Source organism: Dermacentor andersoni, chromosome 9, assembly GCF_023375885.2.
Source record: "Dermacentor andersoni chromosome 9, qqDerAnde1_hic_scaffold, whole genome shotgun sequence".
Taxonomy (NCBI): Eukaryota; Metazoa; Arthropoda; class Arachnida; order Ixodida; family Ixodidae; genus Dermacentor; species Dermacentor andersoni.
In genome coordinates, this window is record NC_092822.1 from 63,818,298 (window position 1) to 63,834,479 (window position 16,182).

General features: G+C 48.5%; 1 protein-coding gene across 1 annotated transcript in view; it reads left to right on the plus strand.

The window, feature by feature from the left end:
• The window catches only part of LOC126528578 (uncharacterized), a 33,166-nt gene extending 19,023 nt beyond the window's left edge, over nt 1-14,143 (plus strand). The window contains exons 6-9 of the mRNA XM_055069145.2: nt 1,855-1,990; nt 10,378-10,545; nt 11,591-11,713; nt 13,835-14,143. Coding sequence (XP_054925120.1) covers nt 1,855-1,990; nt 10,378-10,545; nt 11,591-11,713; nt 13,835-14,029 — 622 coding nt within the window. The 3' untranslated portion in view covers nt 14,030-14,143. The remainder of the gene's footprint in view (nt 1-1,854; nt 1,991-10,377; nt 10,546-11,590; nt 11,714-13,834) is intronic.
• Nucleotides 14,144-16,182: the final 2,039 nt, after the last annotated feature.

The following is a 16,182-nucleotide window of genomic DNA, read 5'->3' on the forward strand; positions in this document are numbered from 1 at the left end:
GTGATTAATTTTCCCGGAATTTCTAAAGACCGCCTGCTCGAGATAACATAATTCTAGTGCTTGGGCTAGATTACATCAGAGGGGCGAACATTACTTGCACGAGCAATCGAAACACATATTCGACTAATTAACAAAGATTCGCTAATAATCTTCTGAATTAATTACTTTACGGCACATATCGCAATTTACGAACTGTAGCTGGTAAGTTTGCAAGGCGTATCCACTTGGAACTAATTTCCAGAATGAGGCCATTTTTAATATATGCACCAGCAAGCTCACCGTAAAGTGTACTGTTATTCCGCTTCTTCAACAAAAGTCTCTATTGCATTAAAGAACAAAAGTAACCGGAAACTACCGTGTATTTCGTCCCGCAATTTGGTAAATGGTGTCTCGAAAGTGGCGTCGTCATGGAAATTCATTTCAAGTGTATACGTCTTGCAAGCTCACCCGCTACAATTCGTATTTTCAGTATTGGTCATAATTCACTCACTGGCTTCTCTATTAAAACACAGACGCTGCGCAGTAACTACACGGTATAAATCAGAGTATGTCATCGTACACGCACATCTTGTATTCGAGAACCACCCGAGCCCACTGCAAGCTGACGGTGAAATCCCGCCCTCTCCTTTGTAAATATGTAGCCAATGTATGATCTGTACAAAACCACGCAAAGTGACGTGTCAATGAGTATTTAAGACGCAAATCAAATATTGACGTACGCGTACCTACCAGCACCTTCCCAATCGTTCCCAACTGATGCAAACGTGCCAACGGTATAGGCACCGTCGTGAGCAAACGACGAGAGCTTAAGTTTCATGTGAAATGCTAAACCAAGCGTCATCTTTACACGACTGGTGCAGCTATCAGCCACTGAGCTGCTGTAATGTCCTTTAAACCCATGCCACGATCAATAAGGCACAGTTAAAGATGCGCAAAATCTACAAGTATGGTGAGCGTATTCTGTGCTCTGCGACGGCCGCTACGGCGGTTCGGGTACCTTGCCCCTAGCAAGATGGCGGCGACTAATTTTACTTTTAGAGAGCCACCTCTACTCCAGGAGTCTTAGTATATAACCTACTTGGGTTTAACATACGGGAACGCAAATCTGAGGAAGATGTCAAAAGACAGGACGCCGTCTAGTGCCTCGAGCGACACGTATCGCATTAGAAATCATGCTGTTGTTGCTATGCGGACGCATCTCGTTTGGCCTACGATTGCCGGAATCGCCGAACAATCTCAGAAATTGGACGCGCTAAGCACTCGTAACTGACGTTTCAGGCGAGTGTAGAAGAAGCGAAAGCTCATTTCAATAGTTACTGGCGATCAAAGCGAGCGAAAGCATAGCCATGACGAGAAAACACGTTGAAACGCGGTGCCATGGGTGCCACCACGTTGAACCGCGCTATTTCTTAGCGTGTCCAAGCATTGCGAACGTTAAACTCGCCAAATGATGTACGTTATCATAGCGCCCGTAAACCACGGAAACCCGATTACATTCCGAGCACGCGTAGTGATGGCAACGCTATTTCTTTACGTACTAATGTGCCTACGTTCGGTTGCAAATGCCATTCTAACGCTGTGAATTATAAAGCTATTAATATGATGTTATTATTATTATTATGTACTAATATTATGAAACAGGCGTTCAGCTCACCTACCCACATTTTCATTTCTTTCTTTCGGGCCAATGTGCCTTTTTCTAGCAGCAGAATCACGTTTTGTTCAGTTCGCTGACGCTCGGGATCTCTGTACAGTGCTTTTACTATCCAGTACACGAGGGTGGGGCACACCATTCGTAAGAATTTTACGAGTTGCTCTGGAAGATTACCGCGAATGTCTTACACCGCGCGTCAGGACCATCATGTGGATGGACGGCGTGGTGGCGTTGGCACACACTGTCGAGGACGACCGATCGTGGAGTGCCGGCCGGATGATGCCACCCACCTTCTGGTTAGACCTGCAACTGTCCCACGTGTACAAGACCAATATGGTGGGCACCCTCTTTCTGTCATGGGATCGCTTTACCTCGTTCGCATTAAGAACCGCGCAAAGAGCGACGGAACGAAAAAGAAAAATGTTACGCCTGACTTTAATCGAGAGGAAGAGAGCGGTATGGATGAGAGATCAAACGAGGGCAGGCCGATATTCTGGTGGACATCATGGGGGAAGAGAAATGCCTCTGTGGAGGCCATGTCATGTCAGGCCATGTCAAAATTACAGATTGGGTTCCGAGGGAAGGGTATCGCAGTCGAGGACGACCGAGAATCTGGTGGGGTGATGAAATGAGGAAGTTTGCGGGCGCAACTTGCGCATAGGCTATAGCACAAGACAGGAGTAATTGGAGATCGCCGGGAAAGGCCTTCGTCGAGCAGTGGACATAAAAAATAGGCTGAAAGTGCTGCTGATGACATTGTTCGTGTACGTGTTGTCACTTTACGTATTTCCTGAGCACGCTATCATGATGATAATGATGAGTGTGATAATGATTACTAATGACGTCCCCTTTGAACCGAAATGACGTCACTTAGCCCGTGCGAAATGTTCACCTTTTAGTAATCTAGAATTTTGCCTATCGCTGTTTTATATATTAAACTACTAGTGTCTGTGACCAGCCAGTCTTTATCTCCTCCTCCCTGTTCTTTTTTTTTTCGACAATACTGCAATCGTCTTTTACTAAAAGCAGCCAATGCTCTCATGAGCTTTGAAACCTCGGTTCTGCTGGAAGGAGGACGCTCACTACGATTCTAGCTGGACGCGCATTGCCGTACGTAGAAAATTGTTTACGATTCAGGTGAACGCTTTTCGTGACCCAATCAATCTGTGTTATGCCACGTTGTCGCTCAGCGCAAGACGCTCCTTCCTGTATCGGAAGTCTCTCGAACGTTATCACTGGTTCTGTCCGTTGTCTGTTGTCGCCGAACCTTGTGGAGTCAGATTGGCGCGTTACTTTCGGCGAAACACGCGGGCACCAGCGACTTCGCTCGAACCTTCGACGAGTCGTGTGTAAAAGCCGATGCGCTTCATCCGCAGAAGATCAGACTTTTCGTGACCGACGTGTGTGCTCGCCGCTATCATTGTGCTGAGTGTTACTTGCTTTTCTGAGCACAGGTTCGCACAATAGGCAGTTAGTTTCGAGATTAGCGTTGTGTCCCTGTTGTTGTTGTTGTTAAAACCTTAATCAGGCAAAGGTGTTCGGGGCGCGCAGGCCCCTGGGCCCTCGCACGACCGTACTCTACTCAAGTGTTTATGTTCCGTAGGTCCATAACACTGGCAGCCCGGCTGGTCGCGATGGTCTGCGTTGCCGGGTCCTCAGAGCGGAGCACGGTCTCCCAGTCCTCCCACGATGTCAGGTGCTCCAGGCCCCGCGGGGGAGGGTCCGCCGGGCAAAGCAAGAGGATGTGGATGGCGGATGCGAACGGTTCGGGACAGAGGGAGCAGGTGGCGGTGGGGAAAGAGGGATGGTAATGGGATAGGGTGACAGGGGAGGGGAGTGTGTGGGTCTGGAGTCGCCTCCAAAGTGTCGCATGTCTGTGTCTAGGGATGGTTGAGGTGGGGGGTAGATCTGACGTGCGGCTCTATAAGCCTGCGTCAGATCGCTGAAAGAGTGCATGCGCTCCTTCGTGAATCTCGGATCGGAGGCCACTTGAGCCCGGTTAATAGAACCTCAGGCTAAAAGGTTGGCAGCCTCGTTTCCGGGATTCCCGGAGTGCGCAGGCACCCATATCAGCTCCACATGGCGGGGTGGAGGTGCAACGGGCGAGTCCAGTGTGCAAAAAGCAGGAACATGGACTCGGCCTCATGCAAAATTTAGTATAGCTGTTTTTGAATCTGTTATTATGTACCGGGCTTTCGTATGGGTGATGGCAATGGCAATCGCAGCTTCCTCTGCAGCTTCTGGGGAGGTGTGTGGTGGGAGGGGTAGTGTGATGATTGGGGAGAGGGAGGAGACCACCACGGCGGCAACCGCTTGCTTTCCAATGCATGCGGCGTCCACCCATACGGCGTCCGGTTCGGGGCCGTAATAGCGATGGAGCGCCTTAGCTCGAGCTCAGCGGCGCACCTCGTGATGTTGTGGGTGCATGTTCCTCGGGAGCGGCTTAATAAGCAGTTCACGGTGGATGTGGCGTGGGGTGGCGAGTAGTGTAGGGTCGTTAGCCGGTATCCGGATCCTGAGGGAGTCCAGGATGTGCTGCCCAGTGGATGTCTGTGTCAGGCGAATGTATTGCGCGTGTCGGTGGGCTTCTACAAGTTCCCCGATAGTGTTGTGGAGGCGCAGGCCGAGTAGTCGGTCTGTGGGTGTGTTAAGGGGTAGTTTTAATGCTACTTTGTACGCCTTGCGTATTAAGGCATCTCCAGGATGTGCTGCCCAGTGGATGTCTGTGTCAGGCGAATGTATTGCGCGTGTCGGTGGGCTTCTACAAATTCCCCGATAGTGTTGTGGAGGCGCAGGCCGAGTAGTCGGTCTGTGGGTGTGTTAAGGGGTAGTTTTAATGCTACTTTGTACGCCTTGCGTATTAAGGCATCTAGGGCATTAGTATCATGTCAGGATAAGTGTAAATATAGGGTTGTGTAAAGCACACGGCTGCGGACGAAGGCATGGATGAGGTGACATAGCTGGCGCTCCTTCATGCCTCTGTGGTGGGCTGAAACCCGGCGAATGAGGTGTGAAATCGCACCTGCAATGTGCTTGAGTTTTTTCAGGGTGGTGGTGTTTTTACCATCACTCTGGATATGGGGTCCGAGTATGCGGAGGGTTTCAACCTCCGGCACTGGGCGTCCGTCCAGATCGATCGTGATGGGGGAGCAATTGGGGGGAGCATGGGGAGCAGCGAGAACGAGGTCTGATGAGTAGTAGTTCGGATTTTTCTGGGGAGCAAGAAAGACCGATACTGGCAGCATAATTTAGGGTCAGGGTGGCTGCAGACTGGAGAGTGTCCTCTATGTCGCCGTCACTGCCGTGGGTAGTCCACAGCGTGATGTCGTCGGATAGAGGGTGTGTTTGAGATGGGGTATGATTGCCAATTGTCGGGCCAGGGGGATTAAGGTGATATTAAATAGAAATGGGGACAGGACGGACCCTTGCGGGGTGCCAACACTCCGTAAAGTAAAAGAGAGGGAGGTGAGTGGACCAAAATGTATCTCAGCCGTGCAGTCGGTCAGGAATGCTTGAATGTAGGTGTACGTACGTGCACTTACATTCAGTGGTGAGAGGGCAGTCATGATCGCTTGGTGTTCTACGCGGTCAAAGACTTTGGAGAGGTCGAAAGCCAAGACTGCCTTTGTGTGACCCGGGATAAGGGGGTCGAAAATGTCGTGCGTAAGTTGTAGCATGGCATCCTGTGCGGATAAATGGGGGCGGAAGCCCACCATGCTATGAGGGTAAAGGTCGTTTTCCGCCATGTGTTGTGTGAGTATCGATAATACTACATGCTCGAAAAGCTTTCCGAGGCCTGAGGTTAGCGTGATCGGGCGAAGGTTTTGGAATGTAAGCGGTTTATTGGGTTTGGGTATGAAAATGACCTTCGCATGACGCCAGGACTGGGGGAGGGTGCCCTCCCTCCAACACTGGTTGAAGTAGTCCGTAATCTGTGTCATGGATTGATCATCCAGATTACGAAGCATGGATTTGGTTACCTGGTCGGCGCCAGGTGCGGAGCTGGTACGGAGAGTCAAGAGGGCCGCTCTGACTTCCGTCTCCGTTATGTCCGGGTCGAGTGTGGGGTTGGGCTGCCCTGTATAGGGAGGCAAGCGAGTAGGTGTGCCTGGGGAGGTGTAGGTTTTTTTAAGTGTGTCTATAAAGCTGTCAGGGTTGTCTATGTGTGCGTGGATGAGTCTTGTTACATGGTGTTGTGTTGCTGTTTTTGTCTGCGTCAGATCTGTAAGGTGGCGGAGGAGTTGCCAGGCCCGCTTGGTGGACAGGTTCCCAGCAATGCCGTCGCATACCTGGCCCCAGTTGGACCGGCAGAGCTCCTCAGAATGTTGTTGGATTTGGGTTTGCAGCGCGGCCAGCCGCTCTTTAAGTGTCCTGTTTAGTTGATTCTACTTCCACCGTTCTAGGAGGCTGTGATAGGCTTCTCAGAGGTGGGCGAGTCGGGTGTCTACTGTAGGGGTTTCTGTAGGGGTTTCAATGATTTTTGTGTTGCGTTGGACGTCATCCTGGAGTGATTTCACCCAGGTGTCGATATCGGAAATGGGGGTATCAGAGCGGGCCGCCCGAGTGGTGCGGAGAGAGTCCCAGCTTATGAGTTTGTGTGTCATGTAAGTGTGACGGGGTTGTTTGTATGGGACAGTGACCTGTATAATGTAATGATCACTGCCTAGTGTGTATTGTGTTCTGGTCCAGGTGACGCCTCGGAGAGAGTGGGTCAGCACCAGGTCCGGGCTGGTGTCCATACTGATGCTATTGCCGATCCGAGTGGGCGTCAGGAAGTTGTGTACGTTGAGGTGGAGGTTCTGAAGGAGCACCCAGAGCCTGCGACCTCGGTGTGTTGTTGTTTTGTATCCCCAGTCTGTATGTTGACTGTTGAAGTCTCCGCCGACTAACAGGGGGTGCTTTCCTGCCAGACGGTGGACCGATCGAAGTAGGGTCTCTAGAGGCGCCATCGGGTGTGATGGGAGGTGATAAATGTTGACAATAAATATGGATGGTAACGTGTGTTTATGGTGTATGATTTTAGTGATCACGCAGGGCGTATCTGAAGCGATATGGTGTACCCTGTGAGTGATGTTACGGTGTATGAGTGTGGACGCCCTGGGTTTGTCTGTGGCGTCTGAATGTACCGAGGTGTAGCTGGGAAGTGTTGCGCAATGTGCAGCGTCTTTGAGTAAAAGTATTTGGGGCTGAGCAGTGAGTGTAGGAAGTCAAAGCTGCAGAGGTGCACGCTTGCCGCGGAAGCCACGGCAATTCCAAGTTAGAATTTGTAGGTTATTATTTTCCCGCGCCGCCATACTGGAGCGTGGGGGGGGGGGGCGGAGAGGGAGGGTTAGTTGCGTGTCCATTGGAATGTGTTGGTTAGGAGGGGTGAATTGTGTAGGCTGGAGGGCGGGTTGCGAGGGTATGGAAGGGCGCATCTGTGTGACGCGGTGTTCTATGTTTTCGAGCATCTTGTTAAGCATAACATCCATGCGTTGCTCTAATTTCTCCGTGAGGGGTTTCTACGAGGTGAGTGAGTTTAGCCTCGAGGCGTGTTTCGAGTTCTTGTAGTTTACGATCGAATTTAGCCTCAAGCGCTGCGAGTTTGGCATCTATGTCTGTCAACTGAGGGGATGGTATTTCCTGTGTGGTTCGCTGTTTTTTCATGGGAGGTGAGCTGGGAGATTCCGTCTCGGGGGGTGGAGAGGAGTTAGAGAGGCCTGATTGTGTCGGGGGTTGAGTATGGACGAAGGAAGCAAGGCGACTAACCTCTTCCCTGAGGGCCCGGAGCTCCTGTTCCTGTTGTAGCGCTTCGGGAGGCTGGGTGAGCGGGCGGATATGTCTTCCGGCGGCCAGGTCGGCCCATGTGAGATGTCGAGCGTCCGAAGGGCGAGAAGCTGTGCTGCCGGAGCGTCGACGCGGGCTGGGACTGGATCGATGGTGTTGACGATGTTCTGTCTTCTTTTGAGTGGACCGCGGCTGGCGTGTAGTAGGCCTTCTTCGATGTGCTTTGCGTCCACTTGTTCCGGTCAGGTGTCCTCCACCGCAGAGAATGCACTGTGGAGCGCAGGTTGGGGGGTCCGCTCTTTCATGAGTTTCGCCACATCTTGGGCATCGATGGGAGCGGGGCAGGGTGCATACATGTGCTCGATGTCCTGGTTTTCTGCAGTTCGCACAGGCGTCGATGTGTCCCCGGTAGACCGTGCATAGGTGGACACCGCCGCCGTAGATGATTTTCCTCGGAACTGGTCCGTAGGCGAAGGTGATAAGGATTGAGCGTATTTTCCCCATACGTCGGGCATCAATGATGGGGACTTCGGAATTTCGGTCCTGAAGGTCTGCGATGACCTCGCTAGGGGTTTCATCCCAAAGTGCGTTTGTGATCACTCCGCGCACCGCCCCGGCTGGTGGGACGATGTAGGCTGTGATAGCATGCTTTCGGTCGCGAAGTGTAATTTCCTTGAGGTTGACGAGTTTGAGGGCGGTCTCTTGGCACGTGTTGTTTGTGGGATGTACTCGGATCTGGATGTCTTGTTGGCCTTGTAGCTGCGCTGCTTTCATGATTGTGGCGAGTAGCGAGCGCGGTGGAATGTCGAGAAGTGCGAGCCCTCCCTGTGATCTGTAGACAATTTTGTAAGCGTCGGCAGACAACGGCGCGAGTTGGCGACCTTTGAGCGCTGCTGCTCTCGCAGCGCGCAGCTGTTCTTGGCGAGGCTGGAACGCTGGCGGCGATGGCGTCGTGGCGTTTGCGTTCTGTGGCGTCCCCATGCTGGATCCTGGGCATGCGGGAGACGATTTGGAGGCTCCGGTCGTGTTCCGACGGGACGCGTGCATGGACAGGACATGCTTCCAGTCTCGAGGGTTGTATTCGGACGGGTTCAAGTCCTCTGCGGACACTGTGACCTGCATGCTGGAGTCTGGCAAGTGGCCGCGCGAGGCCTAGTGCGGCGGCTGCGCCGCTGCCAGAAAGGAAGGCTGTCGGCTCAGCCGGAGAGCGTCGGATCTCCAAAAATGTGGGGTCCTCGGGAGGCTCTCACCTTGCTGCGTTGATTGAGGTAGGCAGTGGAGTTCCACGGTGGTTTCGCTGACCGCTGAGCAGGTCTGTGTGCGGAGCCGATGCGGAGCGCGTCCGCCCTCCCTTGTGTCCCTGTGGTTATTCATCGTCACGACAGCGGGGCAATGTATTCGCATTTCATTAGAACAGTAGTAGTATAGTATCCCTGCACAGAACGAGCTCTAGTAACGTCATTTTGTGATGGTTTGTTCAACCATAGCATCGCATAATTTTAATGCAAAAGCGTTATATTTTCCATGAAGGTGAAAAACTGGCGCTGTACGCAACGAGTGGTACAAAAAAGAAAAAAAAAACATCGTCATCAGTGACGTCATCAGCGTCTTGTATGATGCCAGTGATGATACAGAATTAAAGTTAGAAGAAGTTAGAGCAATGTTGTGGCTTAATATGGAGCAAAGTGAATCAAGGAGAACTAAAGCGAATGAAGATGAATTAAATGGATTAAGGTGGATTAAAGTGCATTACAATACATTAAGGTAGGTACAAATGAGAGAAAGTTGGATTAAGGTGGATTAAGTTAGAGTTGTGAAGGACACGTGACAGTGTACGACGTAACGTATCATGTATGTAACTGTATAATTAGAGTAGTCATATTGCTTTCGCGTTCAAATTACGGAAGGATACTTAAGGGACAAATGTTTCGTGTGCTTGTTTCATCCAAAAATGAAAAAAAAAATAGCGACTAGTACTTTCATGACAGTGTTGCTGCTGAAGCCTTTACACCAGCGTCAAAATGGAACGTAGTTGTTGGAATTTTATTTTTCTGTCGTTGAACTCAGCAACAGCAGGTGGAGCCACCAGCGCTGCGTGTCGGCGCCCTTCCGTAAACGCTAATGGAGGGTTCAAGCCTGCCCGTAAACGTATGGCCGCCTACGAAACTGTGGACAAACCGACGGTGACAGCAGAAGCGCTGGTGGCGTCACCTTGTGACGCTTTCCTTAAGCCACAACCTTTCAGAATTGTTTCCGTCTTGCACCTTAGTTCTTTCAGAAGTGAAGAAGGGAGAAACGAAGCCACTAAACGCTAATGAATGTAGGTACCAACGCCTTCGTACGAGCAAATACGTAGAGCCTAGATGTTGCAGTCATACTAGTTCTTTGCATTATAGTTGACGCCAGCGTCACGAGATGGCGCCAGCAGCGCTGCTGCGTGCATACGTGTCTCGTTATCTCGGGTATTCTGTAAATCGTTTACGGACAAATTGTGTTGTCGTCGATGCCACGTTATTCTTTTCCTCGCGGCCACCAGACTCGCTATATCATGAACCCTATGAAAAAGAAGAAAATCTCATAGGCCCTATATTCTAAAATCCCATACGAACATATCAGATACAAAAACCCGTACGCTCCGGTATATCTTATGGGGCAAGTTCCGTTTGATTATATAAACGCAAGCAGATCCCACATAAGAAACCATTTGTTCTCGTGTATTCATGGGCCATATATTAGCCATATAAAGAAACGCGTTTTGGTTGAAGCATCCTGAGTGTAACGTGCAATATTACGGCGAAATTTAAGCAAGAACAGGGAGGCGGTAGCCGCAAAATTTTTCTTTGTGATTCTAAAGAAAAGCGCAGTTCTGTGCACTGCTGCTATGACTATAGCTGCAGCTACTTTTCTGTACCCTAACTTGATATCGCTTTTGGTTCTTTTTTTGTTTCATGGTGCAGAGATCAGCGCACCACGGCATCGGGAATTTTTCCAAAAGGGACATTAATGGCACTGCGCTCTACGTGTCGTTGTCTCTGGCAGCCAGGAACTACGTTCCTGATGAGAAATACGCCTTCCGGGCAGAGATGCTGGAGGAACACGACCCGATTTTCGTCGGCGTCATGGACGTGAGTGCATGGAACACCGTTGAATTTAGAAGCACCGCCAATTCCGCTGCCACATTTTTCCAGCGCACTCGAAATCCTTCAGTGGAACTTCCCGAGAACTTCAAGAATGCGTTGTTGGTACATGACGTACACTGTGCAACTGGGGACCCAGATCGCGATTACGAAATTTACTGGTAGATAAAGATGGTTTGGAGTGCCTACGGCAGACAATGCCAAGTGATGACAGGCAGCTTAGCATTATCCTTGAAGAACAATGATCAGTCATTGCGTTCTGCAAGTATTGCATTGGCACGCGGGCCGCAAACTTGGAGGTTAAGACAGAAGCGTGAGAAAAACTTGGGGACCTGCGCCACGAGTGAGGGAGCGAAACAATGTTAGTCGTTACGTAACGTTAAGAGATGGAGAGAGCGGTGTGGATTAAAAAGCTAATCGGGGAGCCCGATATTCTAGTCGAGATTAAACGGAAAATTGCCGGTTAACGAAATGATTATCCGCTAAACTCTGGCTGAGAGTCCAGAATCGCTTCTTCCCTTGTGTTATGCTCGAATAATGAAACAAGAAAAGCAAAAACCGAGTTGCTAAAGGTACTGCCGTTTAACTGAATTATATGCGCAGCTAAATTTAGCGGCGTGACCCGCCGAGGTTGCCCCGTGGCTATGGTGTTGGGCTGCTGAGCACGAGGTCGCGGGATCGAATCCCGGCCACGGCGGCCGCATTCCGATGGAGGCGAAATGCGAAAACATCCGTGTGCTTAGATTTAGGTGCGCGTTAAAGAACCCCGGGTGGTTGAAATTTGCCGAGTCCTCCACTACGGCGTGCCTCATAATCAGGAAGTGCTTTTGGCACGTAAAACCCCATAATTTAAATTTCGCAGCGTGTTTTGCGACGGGCTACACGTCTCTGGAATGGTGCGCTTCATAGACTTGACCTCAGCAGCCTCTCCACTCGCAGATTACGAGCGGTTAGGATGGTGAACGCAGCTAGGATAATTAGGACCATGAGGTTAGGATTAACTCGCTTATCTGTATATTTTTCTTTGACACAGTACTGCGAGGACAAGGAGTTCCATTTCGGTTTCCAGGACAAAGACCCCGTCGGTGCCTTCTACGTCAGCCGGACAAAGGAAAGGTTCATCACTTTTGACGACTCGAGGTCCCTCGCGATGAAGGTAAATCAGTGCGCGTTCATAGCCAGCTGGGTTTATCAGAGATACCTGTAATATGATTCCTATCAGTAGTGGGAGGCGATAAGAACGAACTGTATGCAACGTTTTGTGTAGGAGGAGGAAACTCGTCAAAGAAATCGGTCTGCCAGAACTAAATATTAGAATTATGGAGTTAAGTCTATATAGATCCGGAAATGCCGATTTGGGAAGTTAAACGTGAGCTGTTGGCTAGCAGATATTTTAGATTCATTCTTTGCAGAGCGGTGGTTTTAGAAAAGAAATTGTATGGAAGGATGTCGTGCCTCAAGGTCATGTGCAAGTGGAGAATGAAAATAGTGGTCCTTTGCTATCGCAGAAGGGGAACGTTTATCTTTCTGATACAGTTAAAGAATTGTTATCGTCTCCCTGTCCTATTTTTCAGGTTGCGTGCGCGTCACGATATCAGACGCTGGCCTAAAACCGCTTGCTTCCGTTGTCTGTTTGTTTTAGTGTTCTCGCTTCATTCGGGCGTAATTGTAAGGTTTATATAGACTGCGCATGTTTATTCTGGCACAGCATCATAATTTTCCCCTACATGGAATCAATACAATACATTCATGCTTTTATTTAACGAAATGAATGCAGACAAAGAAAAGATGGTCTGTAAAGAGTCAGCCTTTTTGCTTACTGTATATTTGTTTGCAGACTGGGTTGCCTTCCTGCGTGCTTGTTCGTTTTGTTTTCTCCTGCGAAAAGCATATAGAGAGATTGTCCGCACAAAAATATTAGTGAAGTATCTATTTTATTTAGTGTTCATACAGAAAAGTCGACGAAACACGCATTTAGTCAATTGAAATGTCTGCAAAAGATAAGTCCGTTATGTGCTTATTTTTGGTGCATAGAGATTAGAAAAAGTCGATCAAGTATCTGTTTTATTTATTTTATATGAAGTGTTCGAAGGGGAAATTCGATCACGTATCGATTTCTTTTAGTCTATGAGTATCTACAGAAAAACGCGCGAGTCACGATGATGTTGACGATGATTTATTGGCATTGACATTAGAATTAGGCGGTGAGAAATTGTCGCCTATAGTCCGGGGCAACCTATGAATTACGAGGTTATCTGTACACAACTAAGGAAATGCGCAGGTGCAAGTTGGAATCGGCTATCGCAGGACAGGAGTAGTTGGACATCGCTGGGAGAGGTCTTCATCTTGCAGTGGACGTAAAAATAGGCTGCTGCTGCTGATGCGCGCTGTCCAACTAAAATAAAATTTGCATAGACGCGTCAGTCAATCAGATTCGCTTATGTGCCTGACGCCAAGCGTTTTCACGTGTTTGAAACTGTTTGCTCCGTAAAGATCACCCCCTGTATCACTCGTTTCAAGACCAAACCGGAACGTCAGGGCACGTTTAATAGGTGACCCTGACGTCACTGCACAGCCAAAGGTAATGATTTAGCTTGAAACAAGTAGCTTTGCTTTTCTAATTCAGCTAGCGTTTTCATTAAGCAAAGTCATTAAGCTGTGACGGACTGCAGCTGGTTCAGCTCTCTTTCAGAGGTGAAGAGCGGGCGCACTGCTTTTTTTTTTTTTTTTGTGAGTCGAGCTTCTTTGTAATTCTGAGGTTGTTATCGACTATAGCCCGCAAGAGGTAATCAGGTAAGCTATACATGCCTTTCATTTTAGCATTTTGTTCACATCTTAATTTGCGTTTCTCTTCTTAACCTTTTTTCTCTTCCTTAAAGCGTTTTGATCTACGTTGTACCGCTACCTATGCCTGTAGCGGATGTGGTCCTGCCAATATCTTCACTGTTTTTTTTTTCCCACCAACACGCTACCTATTTCTTTCAGTCAATTTGTGATGCACAAGCTGCTCGTAGAGGCTGGATGCAAATACGTTTCGGTATCTTGGTCGTCTATCGTTGATTAGGATAAAACGCCTTTAATACTCCAAAGCCACAAGTCTGTGAATAGTTTACATAGATACCGCACACTTCTTCCTTATCAAAATATTGTTCTGACAAATGCCTATAGACTAATTAATTTTTTTGTGTGATGACGAGGGCTTGCTTGAAACTGTGTCGATAACCGTTCTTCCAGGACGACAGTATTACTCCGCCTTTATTTCTTGCTTTTACATCAGTTTTGTAGAGGGAAGAAGGACCTGACTGACGTCCGATATGGTTTAGTTGCTTTCAACACCGAGCTCGACGACCCCAAGAACGAGTGTGGCAAGGGTTCCTATCCACGGCTCAAGTTACTCAGGAAGCTGGTGGACTTCTTCTACAACAATTTCACTTCCCCCAGTGCGTATGAGAAGTGTGTCAAGCTGACCTGATTATGTCTCACTGGCCGCAAAAGAGCCGAGGCTTTTCCAGTTGAAGAGAAAGTAAATTAAGCATGTGTGAGACAGCGCTGCCTCAGCAAATTGGCGTTTATCCCTCTTTGCCCCCCCCCCCCCCCCCACTTTTTTTTTCGTGCCACAAACATGACAAGTGATATATAAGATAACATAAGATCAGAGACAGCACATACCTTGCCTTGCACATGCATGCGGTTGCAGCCGTGGGTAGCCAAATAGAAGCGATAACGTTATACTGCGTAAGATTCTGGGTTTCATCGCAACGAAAATTCATTGACTGGATTTGTGACACATCAGTCACTTTTTACGCTAGCAAGCTAAGTTTGTTTGACCGCTCGCTGTAATCTCTAATTCCTATCGTAATTTTGTTGTCATGCTAGGCGACAATCTTACCGCATGTGCGAAAATAAACCTGCTTAAAGTTCACGCATGTCTAGACTAAACTCCAGTTGGCGATGAAAAGCGTTTTTCGTGTCTCATTTGACCTATGCCCTGGGACGTGTTTGAGGCAAAAGAAACATCAACGTCGATGTAAAGTCAACTGGTCCAACAGGAAGCTATATTATTACTCTTCAAAGCCGACATTAGAAGCGCAGGCACACGTAATACACTAATGTGCTTATTCGAAAACACGATTTTCGACAGGCGCAAAACACCGCAAACGTGTATTTGTCTAACGGTGATCGTCACATGTGGAATCGTGAATATCACTTTGGACGATTGCAAGGAAACCTATATTCTAACTCTGCATATCTAATTAGTGAAATTAACTTTTCTGTCAGACAAGCAATAAAAGCAATAAAAGCGCTTCTGCCTTTCTTGAGATGTACCAGCCTGTATGACCCCCTTTTGTGACCTTTGATGCAGAAAGCTGGGCTAGTTGGTGGTTATTCGTATAAGGGGACGTGAAATAAGCGTGAAATACTCGAGGCCTTCCTTATTCATCAGGAAAAGACAGGCCTGCGTCAGCAAACCTAACGTATCTTTGACCACAAAAGAAATAAACTTCCTGCAAAATAAGGTGCCATTGCGCATGCGCTTCATGGATTGATCATGTAGCATGCATCTTTGTGCATATATATATATATATATATATATATATATATATATATGTGTGTGTGTTCTCCTTCGAATAAAGCCAGTTGATGTCTACCGTTCGGTGTGTCTTTTTTTCATGTTCCTGTCCGTGCCCTTTTTTACGCGTTAGTGAAGTGTCCCCTTGTGACCAACCACAAAGAAGAAGATGTCATTTCGTCCGTGTGCGTGCATACTGTGAAGCTTCCTTCTCCTCCTCGTCTTTCAGTCCCCCTTCCCCATCGCAGAGTAGCCAACTGGGCTAACAGTAGTAGCCACGGGCATTGTTAACGCCCTCGATCGATTTCCCTTATCAGTTCTTGCTTGCTATCAGACGCACCGAAGTTTGTCAGCCTAAGCGCATTGCTATGTGTGCGTCTTTTCCCTGTTGAAAAAAAAAAAGAAAAGTCATCACAGTTTTCTTTTGCACAAAAACAAATTTTGTCGTATTTCGGGACGTGATATTCCCATACCACATTTCTGTGCTGCCATTTGTCCTTTGGGCGTCAGAACAAAGTGGATTCTGTCGTAGTAACACCGACGTAATTCTGCATTGAGCATGACGCATTGATGATGCGACAAGGCCAGTCGAGTCACCATGGAATATTTTGCAGATAAAAGACGAGAGGCCTGTGTGAAAGAATTTCGCATGTCTGGACATTTGCCGTCATCTTTTTTGGAAGGTGATGACTGACCTAGTCAGTTTCCTGCGTTACATATCGCTGCTTGTTGCGTTTTACTGTTCAGCAAGAGGGCGTGAGTCGGAAGTACGGCTGCGGCGATTGCATTCTGCTAATAGTGGAATGCAAAATAAAGAGCTATGGATACGTAGCTTCACGCTATATGATAACCAGGGCCCGCATTGGAAAATAGCTGTTAGGCTAGAGGTGTTCCAAAGAGCAAATTGGAGCCAAGATCAAGTTGGGCCAGCATAGCGTTACACAAGGACGAAGGAAAGGGGACGAGGACACCGAAGTCATTTTTTGTTTCTGTCGTCCATGTGTAAGGTTATGCTGGCCGAACCTGTCGATATGCACCCGGCCCAACGAAATACC